Source organism: Trichosurus vulpecula, chromosome 7 (genome assembly GCF_011100635.1).
Source record: "Trichosurus vulpecula isolate mTriVul1 chromosome 7, mTriVul1.pri, whole genome shotgun sequence".
NCBI lineage: Eukaryota > Metazoa > Chordata > Mammalia > Diprotodontia > Phalangeridae > Trichosurus > Trichosurus vulpecula.
Genome location: NC_050579.1, coordinates 132,205,646 through 132,221,048, shown reverse-complemented (window position 1 = coordinate 132,221,048; position 15,403 = coordinate 132,205,646). Strand labels below are relative to the sequence as shown.

Here is a 15,403-nt window from a genome sequence, read left to right as displayed (position 1 = left end):
CTATGAAGAGCTTCAAATACAATAAGCCACCTACATCATCTCCCAAATTTCTGTTCTACAGGCTTGGCCTTGGGCAATCCCATTTCTATTCAAGGTTAGGTGATCTCACACTAAATCAGCAACGAGGCAATACTTCCCTCCTTGATTCATATATATTTTATTTTCCATGATAAGCCTCTGCTCGAACAGCAATGCAGCATAGAGAATTAGTTGTCATAAATGCATTAGAACTTTAAAAAAAAATTTGTACTGAACCTGGGATTTTATCAGTATAGGAAACTTCCAATGAGAAAACTCCCTCTGCCAATATGTATCAGCAACCAATGCTCTTTAGAATGTTTGGGGCCAGGAGAGTCAGTGACTTGCCTTGAGGCTCATAGAGCCAGTATGCATCAGAAGCAGTTCTGGAAACCAGGTCATCCTGACTGAAAGGTCAGAACTCTATCCACTATGTCATGCTGCTTCTCAGTAACAATTATAACAACAATTATAACATTATCTATCAATGAAGTAATATTTAGAGGCTATAAACAGCTTTCTAGAATGGGTTTCCATAATAAGATAATAATTTTCCTTATCGTTAATAGATGATTTTTCTGAGTGCCAGCTCCACATTTCTATTACTCGGTGCCAACCAAATCAGTTCAAATCAGCAATTAGACCATGCTTAGAAAATAGATTTTTCCTTCTTATTAAAAATTTCCTATAAACAATCTACTATAAACCACTTGAAAATTAGTACTAACTTTAGAGTGATTCAATTATTTCTACATTTTAAAAATAGAGCTCACTCCTAGAACATAGTCATCCAAAAACACTGCTCTTAGGGGGGAAAAAGTGAGTTTATAATAGTCAACTTCTGTTAGCCACAGAGTGTGCTTTTCAAATTGACCTATTTTCAAAATATATGTTCTTGTCCATCACATTCAACAATGACGTTGCCAGCAAATTTCACAAAGATAGACTTGGGCCTTGAGCATGTTCAGTTGCTTGGCAGAATTTGTTGGCTTGAGATAAGCAAGGTTTAGAAGAGTTTTGTTATTGTTTTTTTTTAATCAATCAGACAAAACATTTCTTAAATGACTATGATGTGCTTTGCCTTTTCTTCATACGCCATGAGCTGAAGCCCAATCTTCAGAATGTTCTGTGTTCAGCACAACTATTTCCTACTGAGCCAGAGAGGGAATGATTGGGACTATTGTGAATATATGATTCTAATTCCCCACCACTGAGGAGAGCTCTTAGGGAACCAAGAGAACATTACACAGCCTCACGTACGTGTTCCATGAGTAATGGAGCAATACCTGACATCAGCTTTAGGAAACACAACTGTTTCCAAGCTCCCTGGTGTCTGTAACCAGATACCAAAACCATACTGGTTGCTATAGTAACCATGGCAAGAAGAAAGCAGGCACATTTTTTGGAAGAAAAATTATTTTCCTCCCTTCTGACTATGGAATAAAAAGTTACACATTTGTGATAGCAATCTATTCAACCAGCTAGCTTAACATACCTTCAGTTTAAACTGCTCAAAATTCCATGAGCTTGAGAGCCTGACTAAATCTTAAAAAGCCAGCTGGAGCCTTTCTCCCATCAATTTTATAACATTATTTCTGCATGCAGATATGTGGGCTGAGACTTTTATTTACACCTTGGGTTTCCCGGTCAGCTTTTAGAGCCAGAAGGCATTCGCTGGCCTTGTGCACATACCAGCAGGGTTATACAGTAGAAGGCCCCCCAGATTTGGAGTGAGATGTCTCAAAGCTTCCCATCCCAGCTCTGGATTCTAATGTGTGACCTTCCAGCAAGTCACTTCACCTAGATGGCCTCACCGTCATCATCTGTAGAATGAGAAGATTGCACTGTACAGCTCTGAGGTCCTTTCCACTTACAGATCTGTGATCCTATGACTTTTTCGCTCTCAGAGACAGCCGTTGTCTTCCACACGGTAGCTAAGTGGCACAGTGGGTAAAGTGTTGGACTTGGAATCAGAAAGCTCTGAGCTCGAATCCTGCCTCAGACACTTCATAGCTGTGTGACCCTAGGCAAGTCACTTAAGCTCTCTCAACCTCAGTTTCCTAATCTGTGAAATGGGGACAATAATAACAAGGCCAACTTCATAGGGCTCTTGCCAAGATCAAATGAGATTGTATAAAGTGCTTTGTGAATCTTAAAGCAATATACAATTGCTAACTGTTATTATTACATATATATTACATTATATTATGTATTACTATGAATAGGTTGTCATATCATTACTCCCTTATTATTACACTATTTGTCATAATTAATGCATTATTCTCACATCATTATTAAACATATTGTTATATACATTATCATTATCCACTTAACATATCGGGTGCTCTGAATCTTGACCATCGTACTGCTTTTCATACCATTGCCTGCCTTCTGGCTTTATGTAGCAGGTAAACATGGTAGGTGTGTGAGTCGAATGCCCGTCTTTGTTTGGAAGTCCGCCATAGTAGCAAGGAGAAGAAGCCATTTGGCCCTCTTCCCTAGGAGAGGGGATCGCAGAGCAGCTGCATGTGCGGACCTCTCCACACACATCTGTGACTAAGTACTACTCCTGATTGCCACACGATCTCAACTAACAGCCATCCATCCAACCACTACAGGCCTACTATGCTATATTCCTGAACAAAGGCCGCCTGGAAGTGCATCTCTCCACGGGAGTGAGGACCATGCGCAAGATTGTGGTCAAGCCAGAGCTAATCCCATTTCATGATGGCAGAGAACATTCTGTTCATGTGGAACGAACAAGAGGGTAACGAACAATAGCAAAACTGTTAACTGCAACCCAATGAGAGAGTCAAATGAAGCTTCTTCCTTAACATTAGACTGCTTAAAAGTGTATGTGATTAGCTGCTTTTGTTGAGTTTTTAGAAACTTAATTTCACCCCTTTTAGAACTTTTATACTTTAGAGATGTAAAACTGTCAATTGATTCTCATCTACTTTAAACATTTAGGACTTTGCTACCAAATTTATTATTTGCTATATGAAAGGCAGGAAAGCCCACTGAATAGTACTCGATTCAGAGTCAGAAAGGACAGAGTTGAAGACCTATCTGGAACACATACTGCTTTGTGACCCTGGGCAAGTCTCATAAAACTTCCGTGTCCCCAAGCAGCTCTTTAAAATTAGAATTGTATTTACTGATTTGTTGATTGTCTAGACTTAAGAAAGTGATGGGAGAAATGTTAATAATGGAGATTAAACTTTAAATTGTAAAAAAAAAAAAAAATTAGAATTGTAGAGTGGGTGCTGATCTTGGTAGAAGCAATTGCCTCACTTGGAGTTCCCTTTTCCAGTGAAATTAGAGGTCCATTAAAAAAAATCGCTAAATAGTCCATTGATTCTCATCTATTTTAGGCACTTAGGAGTTTTGCTACTAAATTTATTGTTTGCTATATGAGAAGCAGGAAAGCATGCTGAATATAGTACCGGCTTCAGAGTCAGGAAGGACTAGATTGAAAGTGAGCTGATCTGTGGAAACAAAAAGAAATTATTCTGCCTTTCACCCTCCTATAAATTAATGAATGACTCCTTTCTTGCCAACCCACGAAAGCTGTCTTCCAGACCTATAGATGAAGAAGTGAGCCTTGCATATTCCCATTATTCATTTCCTCAAAAGATTTCCATAGTTTGCTTTTATCCTATTAGAAAAAGCATCTGTATCATTTATTTGTGGTTTTTTTGATAGCCCAGAGGGATAAAATCAGGCTAGTCTGCATATTTATCAGGTAAACAAAAGCAAAACTAAAGACTTGGGGTGACTTTCCTAAGGTCTTATTGCAAGGTAGGTAACCTCACTCTAACACATTAGCAGTTTCATGGTTAAACTGAATGCTTAGCAAGAAACTGGAAGTCAAATTTGTTCTAATCAGAGAATGGAAGGAATAGACTTAGGCAATTGACAGCATCAATGCATGGGAACTAGGCAAGTCAGCAAAGGCTGACCTGTAACATGTCTAATTTGTTCAGCATATATTATTAAATTTCCTACATAATATGCAGAATGCAAAGAACTAGTCATTGCCCTCAAGCTTCCAGTCTAATGTGGGGACATGGCATGTACATGGATAACTATATTGCAAGGTAAATGATGAGCAAAGAAAATTTCTCAGGAAGTTTACAGAAAGGAAAGCTCACTTCCCACAGGGAGGAAGGGACGGAGGAGGGGAGAAACCAAGGTATGGCTTCATGGCCCAAGTGACAAATGAGCTGAGCCTTGCAGAAAGGATGGGAATTAAAGCAATTGAAAATGGGAGAAGCAGGAAGAGGAAGAGTAGAAAGCACTTTAGACAAAGAGCTTCATGAGCTAGAAAAAGAAGCAAGATACTAGAAATTCCTTGGAAGAATGGACTGTGTCTTATTGATCTTTGCTTATCCTTTAAGGATGGGCATGGGTGTTATTTTTTTCCTAATAGGTACTCAATAAATGTTTGTAAAGTGAACATTCCAGATTGTATGTGTTGCCTTGTTTAAATCTCTTATACAATTAGAGATCGTCCATCCAATCAGGACCAATCATTCCAAATGACCACTGGCTCAGAGGCAATCGGAGTCTCATGTGAGATTCTGGACCCATAATGATGTAATGGAAAAAAGCATGGTTTGGAAATCAGATTTAGGTTTGAATTTATTACCCGTGTGACCTGGGGAAAGTGATTTAATTTTTCTGGGCCTCAATTTTCTTTCTACATGATGAAGAGGTTGGACTAATCTCTAAAATCCTTCAGTTCTGAATCTTGTTGTCAGTTTCTTCCAACTACTGTAATTGGTCTAACATTCAGACATAAATACATAAAGGAGAAATTTGGCAATGTCATCTTGAGTTTTTTGAAGGTTTAGACTTAAATATGTCACCTTTCTTCTATCCCTGGAATCTGCAAAAGGTGCTTAATGAATGTTTGTTAGTTTGCCTAAATCTTCAGAATTGCTTCGTGTTTGTTGTTATTCAGTCATTTTTGGTTACATCTGACTTTTTGTGACTCCATTTGGGGTTTTCTTAGCAAAGATGGTGGAATAGTTTGCCATTTCCTTCTCCAGCGCATTTTACAGATGAGGAAACTGAGGCACACAGGGTTAAGTGACTTGCCCAGGGTTGCACAGCTAGTAAGTGTCTGAGGCCAGATTTGAACTCAGGAAGTTGAGTCTTCCTGATTCCAAGCCCAGCACTTTTTCCACTGTGAAACCTAGTTGCGCAGAAATGCTTTAGAAGACTGAAAAGGGTCTGCTTAATAGCTTTTAAGCCCTGATTTTAGTCCAGTTCACACAGAAAGAAAAATAAAAAAAACTAATGAATAACCTAAAAAAAAAAACTAAAAATAGTCTTGGAACTTGTTGTTCTCTAAATATTTTGGTAATCAAATTTTCAAAAATTTTCTTTTTTTTTGGTTCAGACCTGTGATTTCATTGGTTAGGGAACTCTTCATAAGGAAACTGCATCTACCAATATAGAGTGGCTCCTGGGGCCTTTGGAGGTTAAGTGACTTACCCAAGACTGCCCAGATTTTATGTGTCACAGGCAAGACTTCAAACCTAGGCCTTTCTTACATATAGAGGCAATATCTCTGTCTCTCCTCTCCTCTCTCTCTGCCTCTCTCTGCCCCTCCCTCTCCCTTCTTCTCCCTCTCCCTCTCCCTCTCTCTCATTTATTCATTCATTATGCTACACTCGTTGTCTCTAAGAAGTTACCACTGAAAATCCCAAGCCACACTGAATCCCCCAAGGCCAGGTTCCTGCACTGTGGTGTCCTCTGAACAGGTTTTTTTGTAAAAAGGGGATTTATTGAATCTAACCTCCTAGCTGTAAACCATCAATGCAGGTTTTATTAGATTAAGCACAGTGTACATTGAAAGCTCTTCACTCAGTTAATTGTACATATAAACAAACAGTTTTGTTGTTCCCAGATAATTATCTGGCAGTGTAGTGGACACATCAGTGTATAGCCACTGAACTTAGTGCTAAAACTGAAACACATTTTCTACCGTATTGTCTCAAAAAAACAGTTGCAGGTCAAAACAGGATGAACATCCCATTACTTAGACTTTAGGAAAGGAACTGAGAATAGCTGTTCATGCTTTAGAATTAAAAGTGAAATGACCAGACATTTTCATTTTTTTGATATATATGTGAGAGAGATATGAGAATCCATTTTTAGTGACTATTGGAGGACTACAATATCTATCCCTCTCCACCCTCATATTTTTTGTTCCCTTTCCTCTATTCAAAAATCTCTATTAGAAGAACTTCAGGGCTCTGGAATGGCTCTACTGTATTTAGTTACCTATCTGCATCCCTAAGAACCCCTTGAACTTGGAGTAGGAAATGCCTCACTTTCCTGGGGGAGGCTCATCTACCCCCACAGAGCTCACTTTTCCACACTCCCAAGAGAGGAGGCAGAAGGCACTTGTCTCTTCTCCCTTGTCCTCTTGCCTTTCTGTCTTCCACTCTCCCCATCCCCCAATCTGTAGCTGCACCTTCAGCAAAATGTCTTTCAAGAGAGTCTAGGACAGGATGGAGAGGGAGGGGGAGGGAAGAAAGGATATACAATAACAAAATTCTCTTCTAAAGAGATGGAAGAAGGCCAGTCTCTGCTACCCTCTCCTACAAATGTTGTACTCAGGGTGATACATAAATTAATCAGGTTTTCTGGGTGCTCCCTCTCTTCCTGCCCCTTACCTCTCCATCCTCCCCAATGCCTCCCCCAGGCACAAAAACAATGCAAGAGAAATATGGTTCTAGAACTCCCTGACTCTAAAACCTAGTCAATCGAGCAATAAATCAACAAACACCTACTATGTGCCTGGCAAGATGCTAGGCTTGGGGTCCACAAAGCCAAAAGGGAAACAGTTCCTATTCTCTAGCAGTTTACAGTCTGATGGAGGAGCAGTGGTTTGTGATGACAATATGTAGAGAAGGAGGAGGATAGGAGCAAGGAAGCACTAGCGTGGGATGGTGGTGAGGGGTCAGATGAGCCTTGAAAGGGAAGGAAGGAACGAAGGAAGAAGGGAGGAAGGATTAATTTCTTAAGTACCTACTTCAGTTAAGGCACTATACTAAATACTTTACAAATATTATCTCATTTGATCTTCACAACAGTCCTGGGAGGTATGTGCTATTATTACCCTAAATTTACAATTAAGAAAACTGAGGTAACTAGAAGTTGAGTGATTTGCCCACAGTCACACAGCTAGTAAGTGTCTGAGGCTGGACATGAATTCAGATCTTCCTGACTCCAGGCCTAGCGCTCTATCCACTTCACCACCTACCTGCTCCACATGAGAGAGAGAAATGAGAAAGCAGTGCATTTTAGGAATGTGGGCCACCCAGTGCAAATGTACCAGGATGACAAATGATAAGGAACACTATGTGTGGAGGAAAGTAACATGTAACAATGTTGGGAGAGTATGGTTCTTTTCTCCCAGGGCTGGTCTTATCTGAGGAAGCCTCTCTCCTCTAGGACCCTCCACACAGTTGGTGCTTACTAATTAATCTTCAAGTCAAAATTTAAGTATTCCTGTGGTAACATATTCTTAACAATTACTTCAATATTGTAGCTAAGAAGAGGCAGTGTAGTGTAGTGAGAAAAGAACGTCAGGTCTGATCCTGGCTCTGTCATTTACTACCTATGTGACCCTGGCAATCACTCACCTCCTGGGACTCAATTTCCCTCTCTGAAAAATGAGAGACTTGACTTCCAGCTCTAAATGACTTCTAGCTCTAAATCTATGTTCCTATGAACTAAAAAAAAAAAACAAAAAAACAGAAGAAGGCTGGGGGTGGGGACAGTAGGCTCTGCTATGTCTTTCCTACAGCAGGATGGGCTACTTAGTTGTATCACTGAGGATAGTGCTGACAACAGCTTGTCTTCAGCATGCGGTTCTCAGGAAGGGTCAGTACACTGAACAGCATCTGCAGACCTGGAGGTGCTTTGCGGGGACCCCACTGCAGGCTCAGAGCCCTGTATCTCAGGCTGCCCTGCGGCTGCCCAGCAGTCAGTATCCCTGTGATCTCACCCTCAGAACCTCTGTTTTTGTGCCATCATTGCTTCCCTAGCCTAGACCTTACCCTTGGGATCTGCGAAATGATACTTAAGAATGAAGTCTGTAAAGAATAATTTAGAAAGTTTGCTTCTAAGTGAAGAAAAAGAAACAGTTTCCTGACAGTGCAACAAAATAGGAATTTCAGCATCATGTTAGTCTGATCCAAAATACACAGACCATATGGACAAAATTCATGAGGAACCAATCTCACTTTATTTTAACACTCAGCAGAATGTTTCATCCCTACCCTTTTATCTTTTGCTCGAAGCCTTCCACCTTAGATCACATATGATTTTAGGAACTTCGTGATTCATTCTTCACGAACTGCAACTGCTGATCTTTATTTCTTCTTTTTAAAAATTCTTTGAACAAGAGAGGTAACTTCTTTTTTATTAGAAACTAAATCAAGCAGTCAATGAAAATGCCTTTATTACGTGCCTAGTGCGTGCTGGGCACTTTGCTAGATGTTAGGGATGCAAAGACAAAAGGAAACAGTGTCTGCCTACCCTCAGATTGCCTACCTTCTTTCAGGGGACACAACAGATGATAGATATAGAGATAGATAAGAGACAGACAGACAAGATACACAAAAAGAATACAAGGTAACGGGAGAAGAGACTAGCAGCTGGCAGGGGGCGGGGAGGTAAGACTTCATGTAGAAGGTGATGCTTCAGCTAATTCTTAAATGAACCTAGGGATTTTAAGAGGCAAAGGTGAAGAGGGAGTACATTCCTAGTGATAGGGAGCAGGTAGAGAGATGGGAGATGAAGTTACATGAGTGAGGAATAATAAGGAGATTGGTTTGGCTGTCTGAAGGGCAATTGTTTGTAATAAACCTAGAAAAATTATACAAATTAATACAAAGTAACTTGCGGGGAGGAAATACCAACATCTGGGATGGAGGAGAATCAGGAAAAGCTCTTGCAAGATAAGATCACTGGATTAAAAATCTTCACTGGTACCTCCAGCCCGGGTCAGTGGTAAAATTCCCACGATAGATGCCTCTCAATAGTTTGTTTCCACACACTTCCAAATCTAAGCTGTCTATATAGAAATGTCCAATGGACCTGAGGTACTTATAACAACCATATGACTGAAGAGACAAGCTACTACTTGATCCTCCTACCCTCCTAGACAGACCACCTCAGCAATAAGCAGTGTCAAGTCACATTAAATGCTCCAAGCAAAAAATGTCCATTTGGACAAGTAGGTCAACTAGCTAGGTCGACTCATGACTTTCTTTCCTACGATTTTCTCTGGAGTCACAAGATTGGGGTAAAAACCACTATAACTTTGATTGAGAGTTTTCTGCTTATTTTGGAACTTACAGAGGAAGAAAGTATGACTCGGGGCTTGCACTCTGAGTATTTCTTCCTCAAGTCCTCCCAACATACTCATTCTGTAAACTGTTACCTCAGTTCCCTTCTGTATCCCGACCTCATGACACCATTTTATTTCATGCTAGCCAACCCAGGACTTGACTGACTTAACAATCTACAGGATTCATCCTCTAGGTTTCCCAGGTTCGCTGCCACCTAGAATGCCTACAGACTGGAGACCACAGGATTTTCTCCTTATACCCTTCTACAATTTCCCCATAACAGCTCACTAATCTATTAAGTTTTAAAGAGAGGACTAACAAAAATAAATTTTTAAAAGACTTTAGAAGGAACCTATCAGACTGAGGAGCCCAATCAAACATTACCAAAAAAAGGTTTTTTACTATATTTTTATGGGCTGCTCCCTTTCCTAAGCACTTAAACAACAGATACTAAGTGAGGACATGAAAGGGAACTGTGGTATCTATAGGTACACGGTAACCATAATCCACACATTGAATGTATTTTAGGGACTTGAGGAATGAACAGGCATTTGGATTGTAACTTTTTTCCTTACAAGGATGAAATCTAGCTTTGTGTAAACTCTGCCCATGGTTTCTACCCTTCCCTTCCGGGACCAAGTAAAATAAGCCTAATCACCTTTTCACATAATTCAATAAAATGTTGAACATTAAGATCTAAGGGTCCAAAGAATAGTTGTGCAAAATCCATTAAGCACCTACTATGTGAAAGGCACTAGGGGTAAAATAGTGAAAGTCATTTCTGCTCTCAAGTAGCTTCCATTCTATCAGAGAAAACTACATTTACATAGAAAAATAGATGGAATATAACTTGAGGAAAGAGATATTACTGTCAACAAGGTGCTCAGGAAAGGCTTCCTTTAGGAAATGGCAGCTAAAGTTAGCCTTGAAGGAAGTTAATTATTCTTAAAAGCAGAGGGGAGGAGGAATCACCTGCATAGAGACAGGAAATGGAATGGTGACTTCAGGAAAGAGCATGTAGACCAGTTTGGATAAAATGGAGAATACACGAAGTGAAGTCATGAGAAATAAGTCTGAAAAGCTAGTGAAGCCAAGCAATGAAAAAGAACCCTGGAGAGAATTTATATTTTATATTCTAGAGGCAACAAAGAGCAGTGGCCTCTTGAACAAAGTGGTGACAGGGTCAGAACTGTTTTAGGCTAATTATATTTGACAGCTGCGAGAAGGGAGACAAATTAGGAGACAATGTCATTAGTCCAGGCAAGAGGAGATGGGGCCCTGAACTAGGGTGGTGGAGAGAAAGGAACAGATATAGGAGATGTTATGGACATAGAATTGATAAGACTCAACAACTAACTGGCTATAAAGGGTGAGGGACAGTGAAGAATTGATAATAATGCCAAAGTTGCAAACTTTGGTGGCCTTAAGTATGGTGGTGTTTTAAACAAAGGGAATTTTAGAGAAAAGATGCTGAATATTAAAAAGCTGAGTCCACATATTAGTTGTTCAAAACGTATTAAGAACCTACTATGTATAAGGCACTGGAAATACAATAACAAAAAAAGAGGAAAGAAAGGATGGTTGGTAAGGGGAGGTAGAGGAGATGAATTCCATTTTGAATATATTAAGTTTGATATGACTATAGGATGGAGAAGTCCAAAGAGCAGTTGGTAACATAGGACTGAAACTCAGGAGAAAGACTGGAGTCAAGTATATTGATCTGGGAGTTCATGGGTTTAGAGATTTAGTGCTGGAAGAGACTTTACAGGACATCTAGCTCTACCCCCTCCTATTTATATAAGGAAACATGGGAGGAGAGAGAGAGAGAGAGAGAGAGAGAGAGAGAGAGAGAGAGGAGACAGAGAGAGAGAGGGAGAGAGGGAGGGAGGGAGGGAAGGAGAGGGAGAGGTAAGAGGGGGAGGGAGAGGGGGAGGGAGGAGAGGAGAGAAAGAGAAGGGAGAGAGACAGAGACGGAGAGAAACAGAGAGAGGGAGGGAGGAGAGAGAGAAGTGGAAGAGGAGGAGGAGAAGAAGAAGGTGAAGGAGAAGGTAAAGGAGAAAGAGAAGGAAAAGGAGGAGAAGGTGAAGAAGGAAGAAGAACAGCAAGAAGAAGAAGAAGGAAGAAGAAGAAGCAGCAATAAAAAAGAAGACCACCTACCTAGTACAGAGCCTTAGGAAATGCTCACTGTTAGAATCAGTGAATCACATCCCAAATACCAATATAGTGCTTTGCCCACAGTGACTGTTCAGTATATGATTTCTTGAACAAATAAATGCTAAAGTACAAATGAACAGAATTTTCTCTAGGCCCTCCTGTACAAAAAGAGCTAAAGTAAATTCAGGATCAACAGTGTCATAATGGAAAAAACCAGGAACAAACCCTGAAATCCTCAAAAAACACCAAACAAACAAAAACCCAGTATCAAGACCTTTACTAAATTCAGTTGCTATACCTAGGGATGTTTGATGAGATTCACAAAAGCATTTTTAGGAGGGAGGGCCATTTTCTGCTATGTCTGACCAAAATAGAACTGAGAGTATATGGTAGACCTATGAGTAAGAGATGAAAGCTTAGTTCTCCCTGACTAATCCTTAATGGTGCAGCTCTGATAAATATTTTGTCGTGGCATTAGAGGTGGTCAGCTGGAAATAAGGTGCTTCATTAAAAGCTTTTAGCCAGAAAAGGAGAGGTTGCTTAATCCTGATTCACATGATTCACAAAAGCCTCTGTTTTCTTAGAATTAATGAAAAAAAAGTCCCTTGGCAATAATTTTCATACCCCAGCAGGAGTGGGGAACCTACTGCCTTAAGGCCACGTGTAGCCCTCTAGGTCTACGTAGTTTGGATTCAGTCAAAGGGCCACACCAGAGGGCTACATGTGACCTGGAGGCCCCAGGTTCACCACCCCTATCCTACAGTTTTTTGCCAACAGCAGGCTTCATTTCAGAAACCGACAGAATATGAGCATATGATGCTTTTTTCTTCTATCGTTTTCACACAACTTCATTTTTCCACTTTGAAAAATGACTGAACGACGAAATGTTTATATTGGTCATCCTTTTAATCTGATGTACTAGAACTAAATCTATCCATACTTAAGATACTTTTAATTTCTGTCTCTCTTAGCCTCATTGCCCAAAGACGGACAAGCTGTTCAGTGACTTTCCAAAGTAATTCAGCTCATAATGCATTGCTTTTCTTATTAATGTCATCATAGAACTAGATACTGGAAGTGACCTCAGAGGTCATCTAATTCAACCAGCCTTCTCATTTTATAGATAAGGAAACCAAGGCCCAAATAAGTTAAATGATTTGCCCCAGATGACACAGGTAGAAAGTGTCAGAGATAAGAATTGAACCTACATCCCCTGACTCCAGAGTCAATGCTCTTTCCAGTATGCCACATATGTTTCTCATCCCCCTCCCCCAAACACAAGAAGCCCAAACTCAACCCAGGTTTTTCCACCCCCATGGATTTTTTTTTTTGCCACACATATTAAAGCAGAGTTTTCAGTAACCTCATTACTTGCCTTAATCTCTCCCAATAACAAACCTCCATGTCTGTCTGTCCTTACTCTTTGGCAGCAGTGGTCCTGTGTCTTCATTGTATCTCTTTCTTATACAAGGGAAAAAGTACGTATCATAGCTATAGTTCTTTGTTGCCTCTGTAATCCTTTCTTACATGAGCTGATGCTGTTGGTAAATGAATGCATTACCTCCCTATTTGTAATGTGTTTCTATCTTGTGAAAATAAGTTAAGAAACGTCAATGAGTGTCCACTACAGAAAGTCACTAAAGATGAGAAATTAACAATAATGTTCCTTCCTGCCCTCTCTGCTCAGGCATAGACAAATGACATTGTAAAATGTACAGTATATGTTTGCTATGTTGTGTATTCATGCAAATCTAAGCACTCTGGAGTGTTGTTTGTCCCATAGCAAGAAGATAATAGCTAGCACAAACCAAGAAATAAAGAGGAAAGCCAAATGTGACCCCATGCTGCTATAAACCCACTGAGCCCTGTAAGATTAGGCATTATTTCACAGTAGAGAAGTCTAGGGTCTCACCATGGAAGTGTTATCAGGCTGCAGACCACAAGTGCCATGTCAACCAGAGAATAATATTACTGCAACGTCGCTGTCTGGCCATGTTGAGCTCTTAGAGAGAGAGTTAATGAGGGAGGCAAACAAGGAGATCCTCAGAGACAATAACATTTGCTTAATGCTCCTAATCACCCCATTTCAGTTCAGTCATGGCTACAGTGGGTGGGAGCAAAGTGATGGCCAGAAAAAGTCAATTTCTAAACCTCATGTATTTTTTATTTGTATTTTTGACATTTCATCAGCATGTTTACTGTCCAAGTGGATGAAGACAGAAAGCATACGCAGAACCTGACAGTGGAACAGACTATTACCATTAAAAAACTCTTTGTAGGAGGCTCTCCGTCTTCATTTCAACCTCCCCCACTCAGAACCATACCTCCTTTTGAAGGTTGTATATGGAACCTTGTTATTAACTCCATGTAAGTAAACCTCCATTCTCTTTTATTATTTGTACAAGATCATTATAACTGTCATCATTTGCAATGCAACTGGTGAAATCAAATAAGGGAACATATACATATGTGATATATGATATTTGTATAAATATACATTGATGTATTTTATATTACATAAATGTATATAAATTTCCCCCTAGTAAGTGTTCAATAATTTTTTTTATTTATTCATTCATTCAATTTTACTTCTTATGGCAGAAATAAGTTTGATTCCAGGTACAAATATGCTTTGGAAAACAGATAAGGAGAAAGTTAAAAACGTTGAAGCCTAATTCAGATTTATATTGATGGACTTCAAAGCAGTAACTAGAGTGACCAATATTTGCTGTGAGGGAGCAAGACAAACAAATTGAGGTATAAATCTTGCCCTTTCCTTGTATCCCTTTAGCCCAATGGACTTTGCTCAACCTGTGTCCTTCAAAAATGCAGACATTGGTCGCTGTATAGATCACAAACCTGGTGAAGGAGAGGTTGAAGTTACTCCAGAACAAACTGTTTTCCCTCCTGATTCTGACCTTGAAGAGGATAAAGAGACCACACCAGCCTTTCCGAAATTCCCCTCTCCACCACCTACACCTATTCTTGCTCATGTAAGTCTTTCTATTCATTCAAGCCTCAAAATGGAAGTAATAACTATTACTGGAGAGGAACAATAGGTGCCTCTGATATACTATTATTTAACTCTGTTTCTTTTTTGGGCTAATAGTCTCTCTCAGGAAATCTAGGTGAGCCAAACTAGATTGTGTTTTGAGACTCCACAGGTTAATATTTCTTTTCCCCTAAATAAAGCTCAGATCATCAGGTCATAGCATCTCGAAACAGGAATAACCTTTGAAATAGGAATAATTTTTGAAATAGGTATCATCTTTCACATTATTCTTCTTCTAATTCCTTCATTCCATGAACTCAACTCATCAGAGTTGACATTTCACAGGGCACATCTAAAAGGCTACTATTGCCTATTGAAACAACAAGAACAGTGATAATGCTGATGATAGCTACCATTTATGGAGCACTTTAAGGTTTGCAAATACTTTACTCATGTCGTTTGATCTTCATAATAATCCTGGGAGGTTCTATTACTATCTCCATTTTACGGTTGAGGAAATTGGGTCTGAGAAAGGTTAAAGTGACTTGTCCGGGGTCACACAACTACTAAGTATCTGAGGCAGGATTTGAATCTCCAAAAGAAGTCATTTTTCTCCAGGTTCAACAGCTAACATTTTTAAAGCACCTACTCTGTGTGACACCCTGGGCTAGGCAACAGAAATGTAAAGACAAGACAAAAAAACAAAACAAACAAAAGAAAAACCCAGCCCCAGAGGAGAAGAAGCTTACGTTCAATTGGGATGACATAATATGCATAGAAATATGTGGATACACTGGTTTCTTTAAATGTCAGTCCTTGGCTTCCACCTGTCTGTTCTACTTCTGCCCTCTGGAGCGTTAAAATC

General features: G+C 39.8%; 1 protein-coding gene across 7 annotated transcripts in view; it reads left to right on the top strand.

Annotated features, from left to right (window-relative positions):
* LAMA2 (laminin subunit alpha 2) overlaps positions 1-15,403 on the top strand; it is a 777,226-nt gene that overhangs the window by 734,970 nt on the left and 26,853 nt on the right. For all 7 annotated transcript variants that reach the window (XM_036766214.1, XM_036766215.1, XM_036766213.1 and 4 more), the window contains 3 exons: positions 2,637-2,785; positions 13,737-13,913; positions 14,338-14,539. In XM_036766214.1, coding sequence (XP_036622109.1) covers positions 2,637-2,785; positions 13,737-13,913; positions 14,338-14,539 — 528 coding nt within the window. The remainder of the gene's footprint in view (positions 1-2,636; positions 2,786-13,736; positions 13,914-14,337; positions 14,540-15,403) is intronic.